The sequence below is a fragment of the Larus michahellis genome, chromosome 6 (genome assembly GCF_964199755.1).
Source record: "Larus michahellis chromosome 6, bLarMic1.1, whole genome shotgun sequence".
NCBI classification, from domain to species: Eukaryota; Metazoa; Chordata; class Aves; order Charadriiformes; family Laridae; genus Larus; species Larus michahellis.
Window position 1 is genome coordinate 850,597 of NC_133901.1, and position 14,335 is coordinate 864,931.

Consider the following 14,335-nt stretch of genomic DNA (forward strand, 5'->3'; position numbering starts at 1 on the left):
GCAGACTTTGGCCTAGGTGGAAGCCTGTGCCTCTGCTTTAACTTTAGAGGTCACCTTTATTTTAATTGTCTGTTTCACAAAGACAATGAGTTCTTACAACCTCCTTAAGTGGAGGGAAACAACTATGCACATTAGCCTCAGTGATTTAATCCAATCCATAACAATATGCTTATTTACAATGCTTACTGCTCAGGTCTTTCCTTACTGTCTTGTCTTCATCCTTTCTCCTTTTTATTCTGAATGGCCAGTTCGGCAGGAACTGCTGAGGAAAGAACTCAGGATTCTTATCAGTGCATTTTCAGGACTTGATCTAGGGGCTCCCTGATATGGTTTGTAATATTTACTTCTGAAGTATAAAAGGCCACCACAGAAGAGTACGTTACGATGAAAATGTGTGTGTTTAATAGGCCAGAGCGCTAATCCTCTGTGTGGGTTTCCAGGCAAGGAAGAAGAAGCTTGTGTGTCACCCAGATGAGCGTTTGTGAAGTCTTTGTACGTGGAAGACCTATGTGCTAGGGTTACTACGCATTTTCCAGAGAAAACCATGCAGGAATCAAGACTGAAAGTTTTGGAAAACATTTATTTTTGATATCCATTATTATTTTGTCTTAAGATCATAGGAGAATATTTGGGTTTCAGGGGACCTCCGGACATCATAGTCCAACGTCCTGCTCGAAGCACAGTCAGTTATTGGTCAAACCAGGTTACTCAAGACTTTATCCAGTCTGGTCTTGAGGACGTCCAACGATGCCTTTCATCCTACTTTTATGAGCAAAGTCCAGCTTGCCTTCATTGTGAATCCAGCAGAACAGCAGTCAGAGGGCAGAAATTGTATCTTACACGCTATTGCAACTCTTCCCGTTGCCTTTTCTCAAATGATGACATGAAGCCCTTGTTACAGTACTGACAGCAGGAAACACGGGCTTTGTCCTGTGGTTTTAAACAGTTGTTTCTATTTCCAATGACTCATGAAAAAAGAGGCCTTAATTCATGCTTAATCCAAGACTGGATGTTTCTCCAACTGTGCGTTGTAATGAGAGAAGGACGAGGGATACATTTGTTTGTCTGGGCTGCTTTTAATGACTGTTGTTAGGAGTTGCACAGGGGGTTGGAATGTTGGAAGGAACCAGCTGAGATGATTGAGTGAGTAAAGGGCAAAGAAGGTGGCCAAAGGTATGCGAGAAACAGTTTAACATATGGGTCATTAGTGCCCAAACACGTGGTGTATATACACCCCCTATCGTGTACAGCAGCGAGCATGGAATGCTAACGAGGCTTTGGGTAACACCTTGATCCGTGGATCCCAAAGAGCATAATTGTCTCTTGCAGGCAAAGGGATTACGGATGCAGCTTAAGGGATTTCTGCGAGGCTGTGAATCAGTTGCCAAAACCAGGAATGGAGCTACTTCCGACTCCCGGCCCAGAGTGCCCCTTTCTCCCAGCATTCTTCCCCATAAAAGACTTTGTTAAGTTTAGTCTTTCAGAGCTGCCCCAGTCCCTTCGTCTGTTCTTTCATCGACAAGAGCTTCGTCTTCTTCTCGAGTGAAATAGCCCTGGGATCTCAGCAAGCTGAGAGCCTGGCAGCAGCTCCCTCCATTGCTCCCACACTTCTCAGAGTCTGACTCTCCTGGCCCTGAAAACCAGGTTGTCAGCACCTTTCTTATCATCTTTCTCCACTCAGCAGTTACTGGACACGGGTACAAATGGGTCTGTTGCTACCTTGCAGCTATGCAAAAAGAGCGAACGAGTGGCACCTGAACAGCATTTTGTTATGGCTGTTTGTCCAGGATGCTGAGCCAAAGCGTTCCTTAGAGGGAGGAGGATATATTCTACTAGATGGCCGCGTGGGCCAAAGGACTGACGTACATGTGTTGCTAAATCCGGACAAAGCTGTGAGCCACAAAACTTGGATTCTGGGAAAAATGTCAGTATGTCCGTTCTCTAGATTCATATTGTGCAGTGAGCGAGGAAGAGGTGCAGAGGAAAGAGAAAGTGGTAGGGGAAGAAATCTCTTCTGCACTGAAAAAATATGGGTAGAAGAGCTGCTTGGGTGAGCTAAATTTCAGCCTTTAAGATTACCATGTGCCTTCCTCTTCAAGCGCGAGTATTCCATTTTGCTTGCAGCAGCAGTCCAAATCTCTCCTCTCCTACTTCCCCCCCTCTCTCCCACCTTCTGTGCAAACCAGGAAGAAACTCACACAGTTTGGAGTAATTTCTTTTTACTACTTCTTTAACAGAAGCAAGTCAACTGCACCAAAGAATCACCGAGAGCGTATACCACGCACCAATGGAGTCCTCCAACGCCAGCAGGTAACGCCGCTATCGTAGCACGTCAGGGCCGTGTTCTGTCTTGCCTTTGTGCTTTTGCAGTACATAAACTCTTAGTTTTGTGTGTTTAGCTTCCTGGGTACGAACTTACGCAATTATCTTCAGATTCTTCAAAGACATGTAAACGCAGATAAAGGTTTTGCTCATGGGGAAACTAAAATCGCAATGCGGAATTCATTTCAAAGATGATGATTTGGTTTTGTAAAAGAATCATATGCTCTGCATTCGCTCAGGTTTAGACAAAACGTACTGGAACATTTCCAGGATGTTAAATGGAGCTGTAAGCAAATTTTTGTCATGGCCCAATTGCTGGGCAAGTTTAGCGTAAGTTATAATTGCTGTTACAGTAGATTGCACTCACAACTCGCAAACACGTATGGCGCAGAATGTACGACAGGCACCGTATTGATTAGCACAGTTAAAGGCAGGGAGGGTCCCCACCCCGTGCGTCGGGCTTGCTGGCGTGTCAGCCAGATTTGGTCTGTGCTGACACTGATGGCTCCTGCGAGAAGGACGAGCGACCCTCCGGTGGCTGACCCCGTCTGCAGCAGAGGTGTGTTACTGTCAGTCCTGGCATCCTTCCTGCAAAGGGAAATCAGTACAAGTCTTGCTGGGGTTTTTGCGGGTGGGTTACCCCGTAGTAACCAAGTTAAACCAACTTGTTTAACTGCTCGGACTGAAGATAAAGTCCCTTTTCCTACTCGGAGTATCTCTCTTCTGTCTCTTTAAGTGCAGTACAGCCGAATAATAAAGGTCTCTTTGGTCTGTCAGGGCCAGGTTGGAATAGATTATAATAAATACCGTGTCCTGCAAAATCCCATTCTGCTGTAATAGAGTCGCGGGGGTGAATTGACCCCAGTGACGATAGGGTTTCAATTCCTGTATTAAGGTTTTGACTGCCTCTTCATGTTCTGGGTCCCATTTCCGTGGTTTTCCCTTTCATAAAAGCAATGGAAAATCCAGGTGCATTTTTCTTGGAAGAAGTACCCGCGAGCGGTTGCAATTCTTTTCTAGATTGGGGTATCTGCAATTGTTCTATTTTACTTAGGGTGCCCAGTGGAATGGTTGTGCTACCTGCAATCCACCAAGTACCTAAAAATGTTACTTCTTTACCTGCTCCCTGACGTTTCTCAGGTGGGATCTCAGCCTCTGCTCCGAGTGGTGCTTGCTGCACTGCTGCCGCCGCCTCCCCACCGTCTCGGGGGAAGTTCCTCCTATCAGAGTATCATCTGTGTGTTGGTATAGTGTCACAGCTCCAGGGAGGGAGACTGTCTCTATAAGTTCAGCAAGCGCAGCGTGAGCCATCGTGGGTGAATGTTATATCCCCATGGGAGTCTGCTAAGGGTGCATTGTACACCTTCCCAAGTGAAAGCAAATTTCTCTTTATCCTTTTCTTGTAAGGGGACCGTAAAGAACATGTCTTTCACATCTAGTGTTGCCATCCGTGGGTGTGCAGCTGCTTGCGAAGTGGCTGTTTGGTTTGCAGCGTTGGGTACAGCAGCTGTTGGCGGGGCTGCATCAGCATTCGGGCGCTGGTAATTAATTGCTAAATGTCACCTCCTGGCTGCTGTCCGAACTGGCCAGACAGGTGAGTTGTATAGGGAGCGGGTTCTGGAGATAATTTGTCTTTTTTCCCAAATCTGCTGTTACCTCAGAAACTCCTTTTGTGCCGCAGCAGAAATCGGGTACCGTGGTGTATCGGTAATCCGTGGATCGGGGCTTGCAGAGTGCAGGCCCTGCAGCTGCCCCATTTCTCTCACGCTTGGGGTCAACATTTGAACCGAAGGACCACACGGTGCCATTCGGCAGGTGCCAGGTTCCGCCCTTCAAAACATTGAAACCCAAAATATTTCCATTGTGTTCTTTAACTGCAAAGCGAACAGGCGACACGCGCTTCTCGCCCGGGAGCCATAATTTAACTTTTATAGTTTGGCAAATCGCACTTGTTCCATTTACTCCGTTGACTTCAACTCTGTGTCATCTGGGTCGTACGCCCAGCTTCTCAGCATCTTGTGCTCCTGTATCCATTAGGAATTAATTTGGTTGTTGATGAGGACCTACGAGAAGTATAACACAAGGGCCATCATCGCTTCTCCGTTGGTAAACATCGAATTTCCAGACAGGCAAGCCCAGTAACTGTCTGGGGTCTGCCTGTTGTTCAGTTTCTCTTCCTGCAATTCCTTTAATTCCTTTCACGGAGGAAAAGAAAGGTTGGGAGGTCTCTTGGGGGCGATTGAGGGGAAGCAGTAGCAGGTGACGGTGCTATGTCTTGCTTTTGAAAAGCTTTCATCAAGCTTAAAATAACTCCAGTCGGTTGTCTATGAGGAGCAGCTCTGGGAACACCCACTGCCAGGGCTTGTCTCCACAATTCATCCCTTTCATCCCAGACCCTCGATCGTCGATCGATGGGTTTCAGTTCCCGAGAGCCACTCTGGGGTGGTTGCTTAACCTGTCTAACACTTCGACCTGTGTTTCGTGTTCCGCTGGACACATCATCCCGTCCTGTCTCTCCCCCGTGATTTATGCTGTCCTGCAGCGGTTCTGCCCGGGCGGGAAGATGCCTTATGGCTCTCGGTGCGGCATTGCCGTCAGCCTCCACAGCTGCGAGGGCGTTATATTCTGTGTCCCTTTTAATTTCATCTTGCTTTGCAATGAGGTAAGGTTTAAGCACAGCTGGGGCTCCCCTAATTGGTGGTTTCAGTATGGCAAAGCGTACGGTTGTTGAGACAGGAAGATCACGGGGAGCCCGTTCGTGCATAGCCTGTGTACAGGCAGCCTTTGTCACTCCAACTGAAGCTTCATCTAGAGATTCCCCAGGCACTTCTCCTCCTCTGGCGCGTCTATTGCTCCAGCCCGACATGCCGCCCTACCTGTTATTGAAGGGGAGTCGGCTGGGGGGTCGGGGCCAGCATTTAAAAAGATATCTGGTCCCCAATAGCCATACGTTTTGCTCCCATTTAATAAAATCCTGTCCTCTCTGGATAAGTACAGACACCACAAATACTCTGAGTTTCTCTGGGCTTATGGCTGTAGCGTTCCTGCAAATTGGCCTTTTGAATTGGATCAAATGGGATCATTTTTCTAGTGCGGTTTCCTGCTCCACCCCACGGTCCGATAGTTTTGTCTGTTTTTATAATTGGTCTAGCGGTGTATTGGGGAGGCTCGGGCAGGTGGGAGGGGGTTATCTTCATCTGAGCCGTTGTTATTTGAATCACCCCAAATATTACCATCCCAGTCTTCGGGGGATACTGTTAGCTTTCTAATTTGAACTACATTGAGAGGTTTCGGATCTTACATTAACATCACTTCAGCGTGTTCTCCTAACTTCTGTGTTTTCAAATGAGCTTCCTGAAGTTGTTTTTGCAGTTGTTCTGTTCTTAAAGATAGCAACAGTTCAGTAGCTTTACGTCCCTCTGTTTCATTTTGCATATCTTTCATCTTAGTGTTGGTCTCTCTCCTTCCCTGGTATGCTGCTTCTGAACAGGTTCCCAGCATTTTACAAATTATACCTTTATCTTTTCCATCCTTGGTTGAACCCTGGCAGCATGTAGCTGCCTCTCTCCCCCTTCCCAGTCATACCAGTTATCACAGACACTTGCTCCTGACAGGCCAGGGTTTGGATTAATACCGTGCTCTTGTAAGTAATTGGTGGCACTGCTTGCCATCCTGCCCGCTCTGCCAGTTTGTCGCAAGATGAGTCAGTTTGGATCCTATACAACTCTGAGGTGGCAGCAATTTCAGGTTTATTAACAATATTACCATAAATCACAGGATTAGGTTGTATGATTTTTTAACAATATTTAAGATTAATATATAAGAGATTTAATAAAATTTGTTATAATCAACAGTGACTTAGTTAAAAATTTGAAAAGGGCAAGAGACTTACGTCAGTTTCCTAAATCAAATCACACACACATACACACACACACAGATATGGATGGTAACCTGTGATCAAGATTTTCTCTTTTTGCAGATGGCAGTGAATTATTGTCCAAATGATCTTTGAGCCTTGTGAAATCTAGTTATAGTGAATCACTTGCCATTCTCCTTCATCGGCATTTGTGAGCAGGCGATCTCTGAACCTTTCTTCTTCGTTGGCACCTGTCAGCAGATGATCTTAGAAACCTCACGAAATCCACCCGAGAGGCGTCCCAGCCTGGGGGAGGCACTGGGTCACAGCCTGCTGCGATCCCGGGGAGCTCAAAGTGTCCCCCTTAGGGTCGCTGTTTATAGGATTGCGAGGTGATTGCTTTTGGTCAATATTTTTCTGGCTTTGGCCACAGTTCTTGTCAGGTAATTCTCGTACCTTCCCGGTCGGGCTGCAGCAGGAGTGCCGGCTACGTTTAGGGAGTGACTCACCCTCCCAGCTCGCTGTGCTTTTAACCAAACGAGAACGTGTCAGATTGCCCCAGCTCACTGCGCTTGTAACCGAGACAAGCGCACGACGGTGGCTTGTCCCGACAGCGCAGCGTGGCCCAGGGGGCTGCACCACCACAATATCACTGCAGAATTTCGGCAGGATCAACCAAACCAAGACACCCCAGGTGACACAGCCAGCCTTTGAGAGCTCTACGACTCGATGCAAGAAATTTCAAACAGATGCAGTGCTGTTAGTCCTGCACCGTATTTTCTCTAGGCTTGGTCACATTTGCTTTGTTTAAGGTTTAAGCTGAAAAGGTTGAAGGGGAGAATCTTTCATCAAAACCACATCATTGGGGATAGGAGAAAATTATTTCAGTAAAATATGAAATGCAATCACAAAAATGTTTCAAATCCATCCGGATTTATGTTTCTCTTGTAAGGCTCTTAAAGGGAGAATTTTCAGAGCAGAAGTTATAGGCAAAGTATGCCAAGAGAAAAATTAATTAACTCCAGGAAGAAAGGCTGTGTGATTAGCTATTGTCCTGGAGTGGGCTAAACCAAAGGAAAAATGAATTGCTGCTTGTCCTCACGCTGCCAACTGTGGCGGCGAAGGGGAGTTGGATGCTTCTGCTCCACGTGCTGGGTTGTTACAGGCACAGGAAGAATATGGTAACTCTTCGTGAAAGAGCAACGCTCTGGGCTGTCGGGAGTGGAACAAAATTCAGCATGTCCTGATGGCCCACGTTGATCCCTTGTAATATGTGTCTCCGAGAGAAGCAAGGACAGGGGAACTGCAGCACGAGGTGGCTTCACACGAGCTGATGTGAGCCCGAGACTGCGGGGCCCCTGCTGCAGCCTGTTCTGGGATGCTGGGTGGAGGCAAGGAGAGGAAGGAAGAAGCTGATTTTGTGATAGCTGCCCACATGGCCATAGTCTGTATTCATGGCTGATATGACTAAGCAGCCGCAGTTGTGAGAGGCGCTATAAGTGAGCCAGTGGCAGACAGGATTGGCTAAAGAGCAACCATCATCATCAGTGCTCTGCCAGTCGTTGGAGGCGAGTTAATTATTGCGATTTTATCATCTAACCGGTAGACACCCTCTCCTGGGTTGCCCATGTGCTACAGCGACTCTGCTGCTCATTGGGCACTGTCAAACCTGTACTGCGACGCTGGGGAAGTGTGTTTGCAGGACGCTCTCCCCTCCCCTCCCCGAGCCCGATCTGTTCCATGCCAAAGACTATCCCTTTTCTGGTTTATGTGCCACCGCAGCACCGGGCGCGGCAGTTCCATGCGATAAGGCAGGGCTGGCCTGGCTCGGGATTGGAGCTGAGATATCAGCCAAAGGGACGCTTAGAGCCAGCGCCCTTAGTACAGGCGGTTATTGGTTGTCTGAAAGTCCCATTCAGTCTATTCAAATTTTCGTTGTAAATTCTTCCCCAAAGTTTCACTGTTTAATCCTAAAATGAGATGCCCTGCGGTGTCTGTTGCTGCTGTATCTCTCTCAAAGGATGGCCGTTGCATTTCAGTGGTAATGAAATGATCCCTTTGTATTGTTTCTAATCTGTTTAAACATATGAAACTTAAATGGACTATTGTTCTAACTGCTTAACTATCTATCTATCTGCTTTATTGGAAATGACTGATGCGGTCATACATCCACGTAAAAATATCCCCTGCACGTAGATACACACAAACACTTGGAGTTTTACTGCAGATGCTGCTTCGGAGAAGCTCGAGCGTTTTCTTGGTCTTTGTCACAGCTGTAAATCTTTAACTCTGTCAGCTGCATGGTTCACCGTTACCTCAGCCTAGCTGGGAAGGAGCAGAGGAAAAAGAATAAGGAAATGGGAGTGTGCTTTGGATTGTTCCCGTATTTATTTTGAGTCCCATTTTTACCTGAAATCAGGCTGCAAAATCACATGTTGATTTAGCACGGGAGGTAACAGAGACGTCTGTTACGGTTCCATCAGAAAGGGGTCAGAAGTTCAAATACAAAGCCATGAGTCCCAGGCTGCCTTGTGGTGATAAAAGAAGGTATTCACAGATCTCTAGTATTCCAAATGTTTTTAAGTTTTTAATGGTATCTTGGACCTTCCCTTACAGCAAGACAACCCCTATGAATGGTAAGTGTAACAGTTGACACGTTAATTGGAAACAGCAATGTAATTGCTGATACATGTCAATAACGCACATTTTGGGGAAAAGTATTTCAAGTGTGTAGATACAATGGAATGTGTGGCGCAGTCTGCCAAAGATAACAGCCAAACACCCAAACCAAACCACCAGGTATTTGCAAAACATGGATGATAAGGACCCTGAGAAAACCTTGCAGCTCCAATGCCCTACAAACCTGGGCCAAGGGGGTCCTTCCCGTGGCAGCCGAGAAGGCTGGCAAGAGGGATCCCCTCGTCTGGCTCAGCTGTAGACAGGGATGTTCCACTTGGATTCAAGTTTTCAAAGAGCAGAAGAAACAGAAGTTGGGGGATCCTGGAGCCAGTGGAATCCATATGTTCCTCTATGCGTGGTGTGACCTCTGTGTGACCATCCGGTCCCCATTTCTCTCCTAGAGTCAAATATACTTATGCTGCAAGGGATGGAAAACTGGGGTCCTCTTTTCTAACCTGGTTTCCCACTCCTTCCTTCCAAATCTGTTGGACTCGCAAAAAGAGTTTGTGCAGACAGCCGTCATCTTCTGCTGTTTTTCCCTTCTCCGCTCTCGCTAAGAGCATCCCGTGCTGTGGGGCGTGGAAAGGGGGCAGGGGCTGGGATGGCTTTTCCCACCGTACATACCTGCGCGGATGCAGGCTTTTACAGCGCACAGAATTTTAAAACCTGCCCTTTATTCCTTAGGTTTCCATATCTGAGGGTAAAATAGAATGCGCTGTGGTCGGTGCTCCGCTGGGTACGGAGCAGGAACGTAACTGGGTTTGTGTTTCTTTTGTCCCAAGGTACAGCAGGAAGTCATCAAGTGTGTACGAGAACAAGTCGGAGACATCAAACGTGGAAGCATCTAACAATAAAAACAGGAATTCCAGTCCCAGCGCCAGACAAAAGAGAGGTAGGAGTTGTGAGACAAAGCTTTTTGCTTCCAAAGGGTAATATTTCTATTTTTGCACACTCATTTCTGGAATTTGATGGAGTTTGATACTTTGAATGTATGTTGTTTAAACCCAACATCAAAAAAGCAATGCGACAAAGCTGAGCGGCTCTACCATGAAACTTCCTGAACACCAAAAAGCATTACCAGTTTAGGAGTTTTTAAGTGTTTTGATGAATTCAGCACTCTTTGTACAACTTGCGTTTTTTAAAGTTAGAATTTGGAGGGCAACAGTATGTGTATTTTAACCTTCTATATCCTGGCGAAGTTTGTTTCTAGACGTATTTAATTTTAAGATTGTCTATGGATTTTGCTAACTAATTTCCGTGCTTTATGTCAAAGAGATTTTTTTGCCTCCTCTGTGTGTAGGTTCCCCTCTAGTGTATCGTAAATAAATGCACGTGTGGTCGCAGAAAGTCCCTCCATTCTTTGAAGACTCAAATACAATGGATATATTCTGTACAACGTAGGTTAAAATGGACACTAAAAAGAAAGTAGATCCCATCTGGCAGTAGCAGGAACAGAAACATCTTTCCACAGCATTTTCTTTTTTAGGTAGCATTTTGAAATGTTAGAGCAAAGACTTTTCTAATAATATAAACCACAAAACTGCGAGGTCTTAGACTGATGTCCAAATCAGGCTTAAAGTCACAGCAGGCCCCTTCAGAAACGGAGATGGTATAAAAAAAAAAAAAAAAAAAAAAGGTGGAATATTTTTTCTTTGAAAAATAGGCTATTCGCCAAAAGATTTTTTCAGTGCAATAAGTTTTCGTTCTGGGGAGAAAGTTACAGATTCTCGGCGGGACACGGGCGCTGCCAGAGCTGCCCCTCTTGTGCCCCCAGCTGACGCAGCGCTCCCCTGGCTGGGTGGGGAGCACGGACAGGTTATCGCAGAACACGGTCTCTTTCTGCGGCACAGAGCGGGAGGGCACTGCTGGGAGGCTACTGCGGTTCATTATTCTCACGGGTAAGCGCCTGTGATGGAGTTACCTACACACGAAGGAGTGTTCTAGGGGGACCTGGCTGGTGGCTTCGCTGCCCTGAAGCTCCGTGGGCGCTGAGCGCCGCGGGAGCTCTGGAGACCCGTCAGCCCGAGCGCCCGGCTCAAGGCAGGGGCAGTGTCAGCGAGCTGCTCAGGGATGTGTCCACTTGGGTTCTGAATATCTCTTTGGGGACGTTGTCCCCCAGGCTTTAACCACCTTCACAGTAAAAAAGAGTATTTTACTATTTTAAAATGGAATTTCCCATATTTCCATTTGTGACCATTGCCTCTCATCCTGTCACCGTGCTCCAACGAGAAGCGTCTGGCTCCATCTTCTTTACTCGCTCCCGTGAGGAATTTATACGCATCGATAAGATCCCCCTGAGCCTTTTCTTCTGCAGGCTGGACAGTCCCAGCTCTCTCGCTCTCTCCTCATGTCAGCTACTGCAGTCCCCCAGTACTGCATCTTCATGGCCTTTTGCTGGATTCACTCAGGATGTCCGTGTCCCTCTTGTACTGGGGGGTGCGGGACAGGACACAGCGCTCAGGTGTGTCTCCCTTGCGTGGGGAAGCATCGCCCCCCAGAGCTGCTGGTAAGGCTCTGCCCCGTGCCGCCCAGCATGCCGTTGGCCGCCTTCGCCACAAGTGCACTCTGTGGGCTCGTGTTCAACCTGTTGCCCGTCAGGACCTAGTCCTTCTTAGGTCTGGAAATGGATTCCAGGATTATTGGGCATACCTGCAGAATGAAGGAAAAGGTTCGGAATAACTCAGGTGGAGACAACATGTTATTAGAGACACATTCCATGGCAGGGAATGGCTCCCAGGCCAAGACAGGCATCAGGAAAGCCAGAAACGCTCCCCAGGGCACGCGTGGGCAACCCACAGCTGAAGCCACCGCTCGGTAGCAGTTCCTCACCAGATGCACCTGCCTGGCCCAAAGCTGGCGTCAGGCCACCAGGTGGAAGGAGCTGAACCACACTGATGTAACACTGCTGCATTGTTAAATCTGTTCGTCTTGTCTTACACCCACCTATGCACGCAGGCGCCTCAGGTCCTGCGTTGTCTTGGCTGCAAATCAGGAAGTGATGGGATGCACTTTCCTTTGGAAGCACAGCTTGTCTGTCTGTTGCTTGTCCGTCAAGTGTGGATTCACCGTCTCTTCGTGTTCCCTTTGTACTTCTGGTCCTCGTTTGTGCCTCTGGTGACTTTCACGTGGCAGCATGTATTTCTTGGCAGAAATAAAGAGGAGGAGCAAGCTAGTGGTTGAACGCCAAGGCTCAGAACCAGGCAGCCACCACATGGCTTTTCTCCCGCTCCTTTGCCATAAACTGTCTGTGTGTGTCCTGCCCACGCAGAGAAAGGGGCAGATGCGGAATTTGGCAGGAATGCACGGACCTGGGGCTTTGATCTCAGTCCGCCTCTTTCCTGCAGTGCAAGTAACTGAGTAACTGAGGGGCTTTTAAACGCAGACTCTCAGGACCTAGATCCGTCTGTGCCGTACCTCTGTGCAGACTGTCCGGCGGCACGGCTGGCTTTTTCCTGCAGGAGCCTGGCGCGGTGGCTCTGCTGGCACGGCACTCCTCACGTCCCAGCAAGTCCTGGGGTCAGGCGCGTGACCGCGTGCCAGCCTTGGGGGCTGTTAGCCAGCCTTCGGCAGGCGAGGCCGAGAGCGTACCAGCCTCGGGGCTGACGACGGCACCTCCCAGTGCCGGGGCTGGGCAGCGGAAGGGGGACTCCTCACAACACTTGCCGTCTCTGTGTCCTGCGCTGCAAGGCTTCTCTTCTCCCTACCTTGCTGTTCCAACCACAGCCGTGTGTTTTCATAGTAAAAGGCACTAGATCCTGTTTAATGAGCTCGCTGCTAAACTGTATTTTCCTTTGATGAGAGCTACATCCCTTCACCTGTTTTGCTTTGGTTTTGTTTTGTTGTTGTTCTCCATTAAAACTCAGTGAGCCAAACTCAACCCCCTACACTAGAGGGGCTCTGCTTGGCTCAGCTGGTTTAATCACTGACCTCATGTCACCTTTCTAATTGATTAGCTCTTGCTCAGGCTTGAACTGAATCAAAATTTTATTTATTTATTTTAAGTTGTCATCCGGTGCTAACCTTTCCTTTCCCATAAGCTGAACAGCTGACCCGTCCTTCCTTATTTCTCTTCCCTCTCCCTCTCTCTCCTAGTTGATGCTTCCACCAGCCTTAACCTTGAGCGCACAGCGCTTGCTAGAAAGCGATTCACATTGCAAGGTCTTTCCAACCGCAGAGCTCCACCCAAAGGTAAAATCACCCCACGCAGCATTTGGTCTCTGCCCATCTGTCTCCTGCACTCCCACGATGTTCCCTCCATCCCATAGTGCCATCCATCACTATTTCCTACAGTGCTGCCGCATCTCACCAGAGTGCTCCTGTCCGACACACACACACGGCTCCTCTTCTCAAAGACGCCCTGACCAAAAGCGCTCCCACAGCAGTGTTGGCGAGGCGACCTTTGGGCTGACTGGTTGGGTCTTTTACTGCTGCACAGCGCAAATAACGTTTATTTCCAGTGTCTCTCAAGGGCTGAACTGTGAACGTGTGTTAATCCACCAACCTTAACTTCTTTCAGCAGTTTACTGGCACGAAGGGAAGAGTATCGGTGTGTTGTGCTACTCGAGATTTTCGTGCGTTAAACTGCTCATTGGTTGGACCTCTTTGTTTTTTCAACTGTTGCTCAGCCATGGCCTAGTGGTTACCTGAGGAACCGGAATTCAGAAGATCTGGGGTCTGTTGCCATTTCTACTTAATTATGTGATATGACACTGTAAAATGGTGTGTTCTGAGTCTTTGTGCGTAAATGTTTAGAAGACACTTAATACCCAGGAGCAGAGAGCATCACCTGTTGCTGTGGTGGCTGTGCAGGGAAGAGACTGCAGAGGAGAGGAAGAAACGTGACTAGAAATGAAATGGCTGTTTGCAATTACAGTCTGCAAAGAGAATGTAATTACTATTTTTATTGTAATGACTTTTCTCCTGTTCTGATAAATTATATTTCTTCTGCGAGACAAAGGGTTAGTGTGCAGTGAGGGAGAGGGTGAGCATCAAGGGAGGAAGAAGCAAGATGAAAGAATAAAAATTACAAAATTATAAAGTAGAGGAGAATACCCCGAGAGCCAGAGCAGCCGTAACATTCTGGCTGCAAGGTTCAGGCTGCGCTGGGTAGTGAGATCTAAGACGGAGAAAGCCGCTCAATGTTCTGAATACAAAAAAGGGAGCAGTTTTCAGATCCTGTGACTTGGGGAAATCAATTAAAACCATAAATTTCAGAAAGGCAGTAATTCGGGTGAGTTTGGGTCTCCAGTTTTGGTTTGGGCCTCTTTTGCTCTTTTATCTGAATTTTTCTTGTCATGTGAAATATCTTGCATTTTATTCAGTCATTCCGTGTTCCGGCCAGCAAAGCGCGGTTGAGAAGGGCTCCTGCCGGCTCGGCGGTAGGCACTCTCAGCTCGGAGACGCGCTGGGTCTGGTTGCTTGAGGTTGCTGTGGAGCACCTCCGTTACACGGGGTCCATTCCACTTGTGCCGCTCGGTT

The 14,335-nt window shown here is 47.8% G+C and overlaps 1 protein-coding gene across 11 annotated transcripts in view; it reads left to right on the top strand.

Annotated features, from left to right (window-relative positions):
- The window catches only part of MCF2L2 (MCF.2 cell line derived transforming sequence-like 2), a 178,246-nt gene that overhangs the window by 148,334 nt on the left and 15,577 nt on the right, over nt 1-14,335 (top strand). For 9 of the 11 annotated variants that reach the window (XM_074591573.1, XM_074591577.1, XM_074591574.1 and 6 more), the window contains 3 exons: nt 2,238-2,310; nt 9,640-9,749; nt 12,950-13,045. In XM_074591573.1, the coding sequence (XP_074447674.1) occupies nt 2,238-2,310; nt 9,640-9,749; nt 12,950-13,045 (279 nt within the window). The remainder of the gene's footprint in view (nt 1-2,237; nt 2,311-9,639; nt 9,750-12,949; nt 13,046-14,335) is intronic. The other 2 variants (XM_074591580.1, XM_074591581.1) reach the window with 1 other exon arrangement.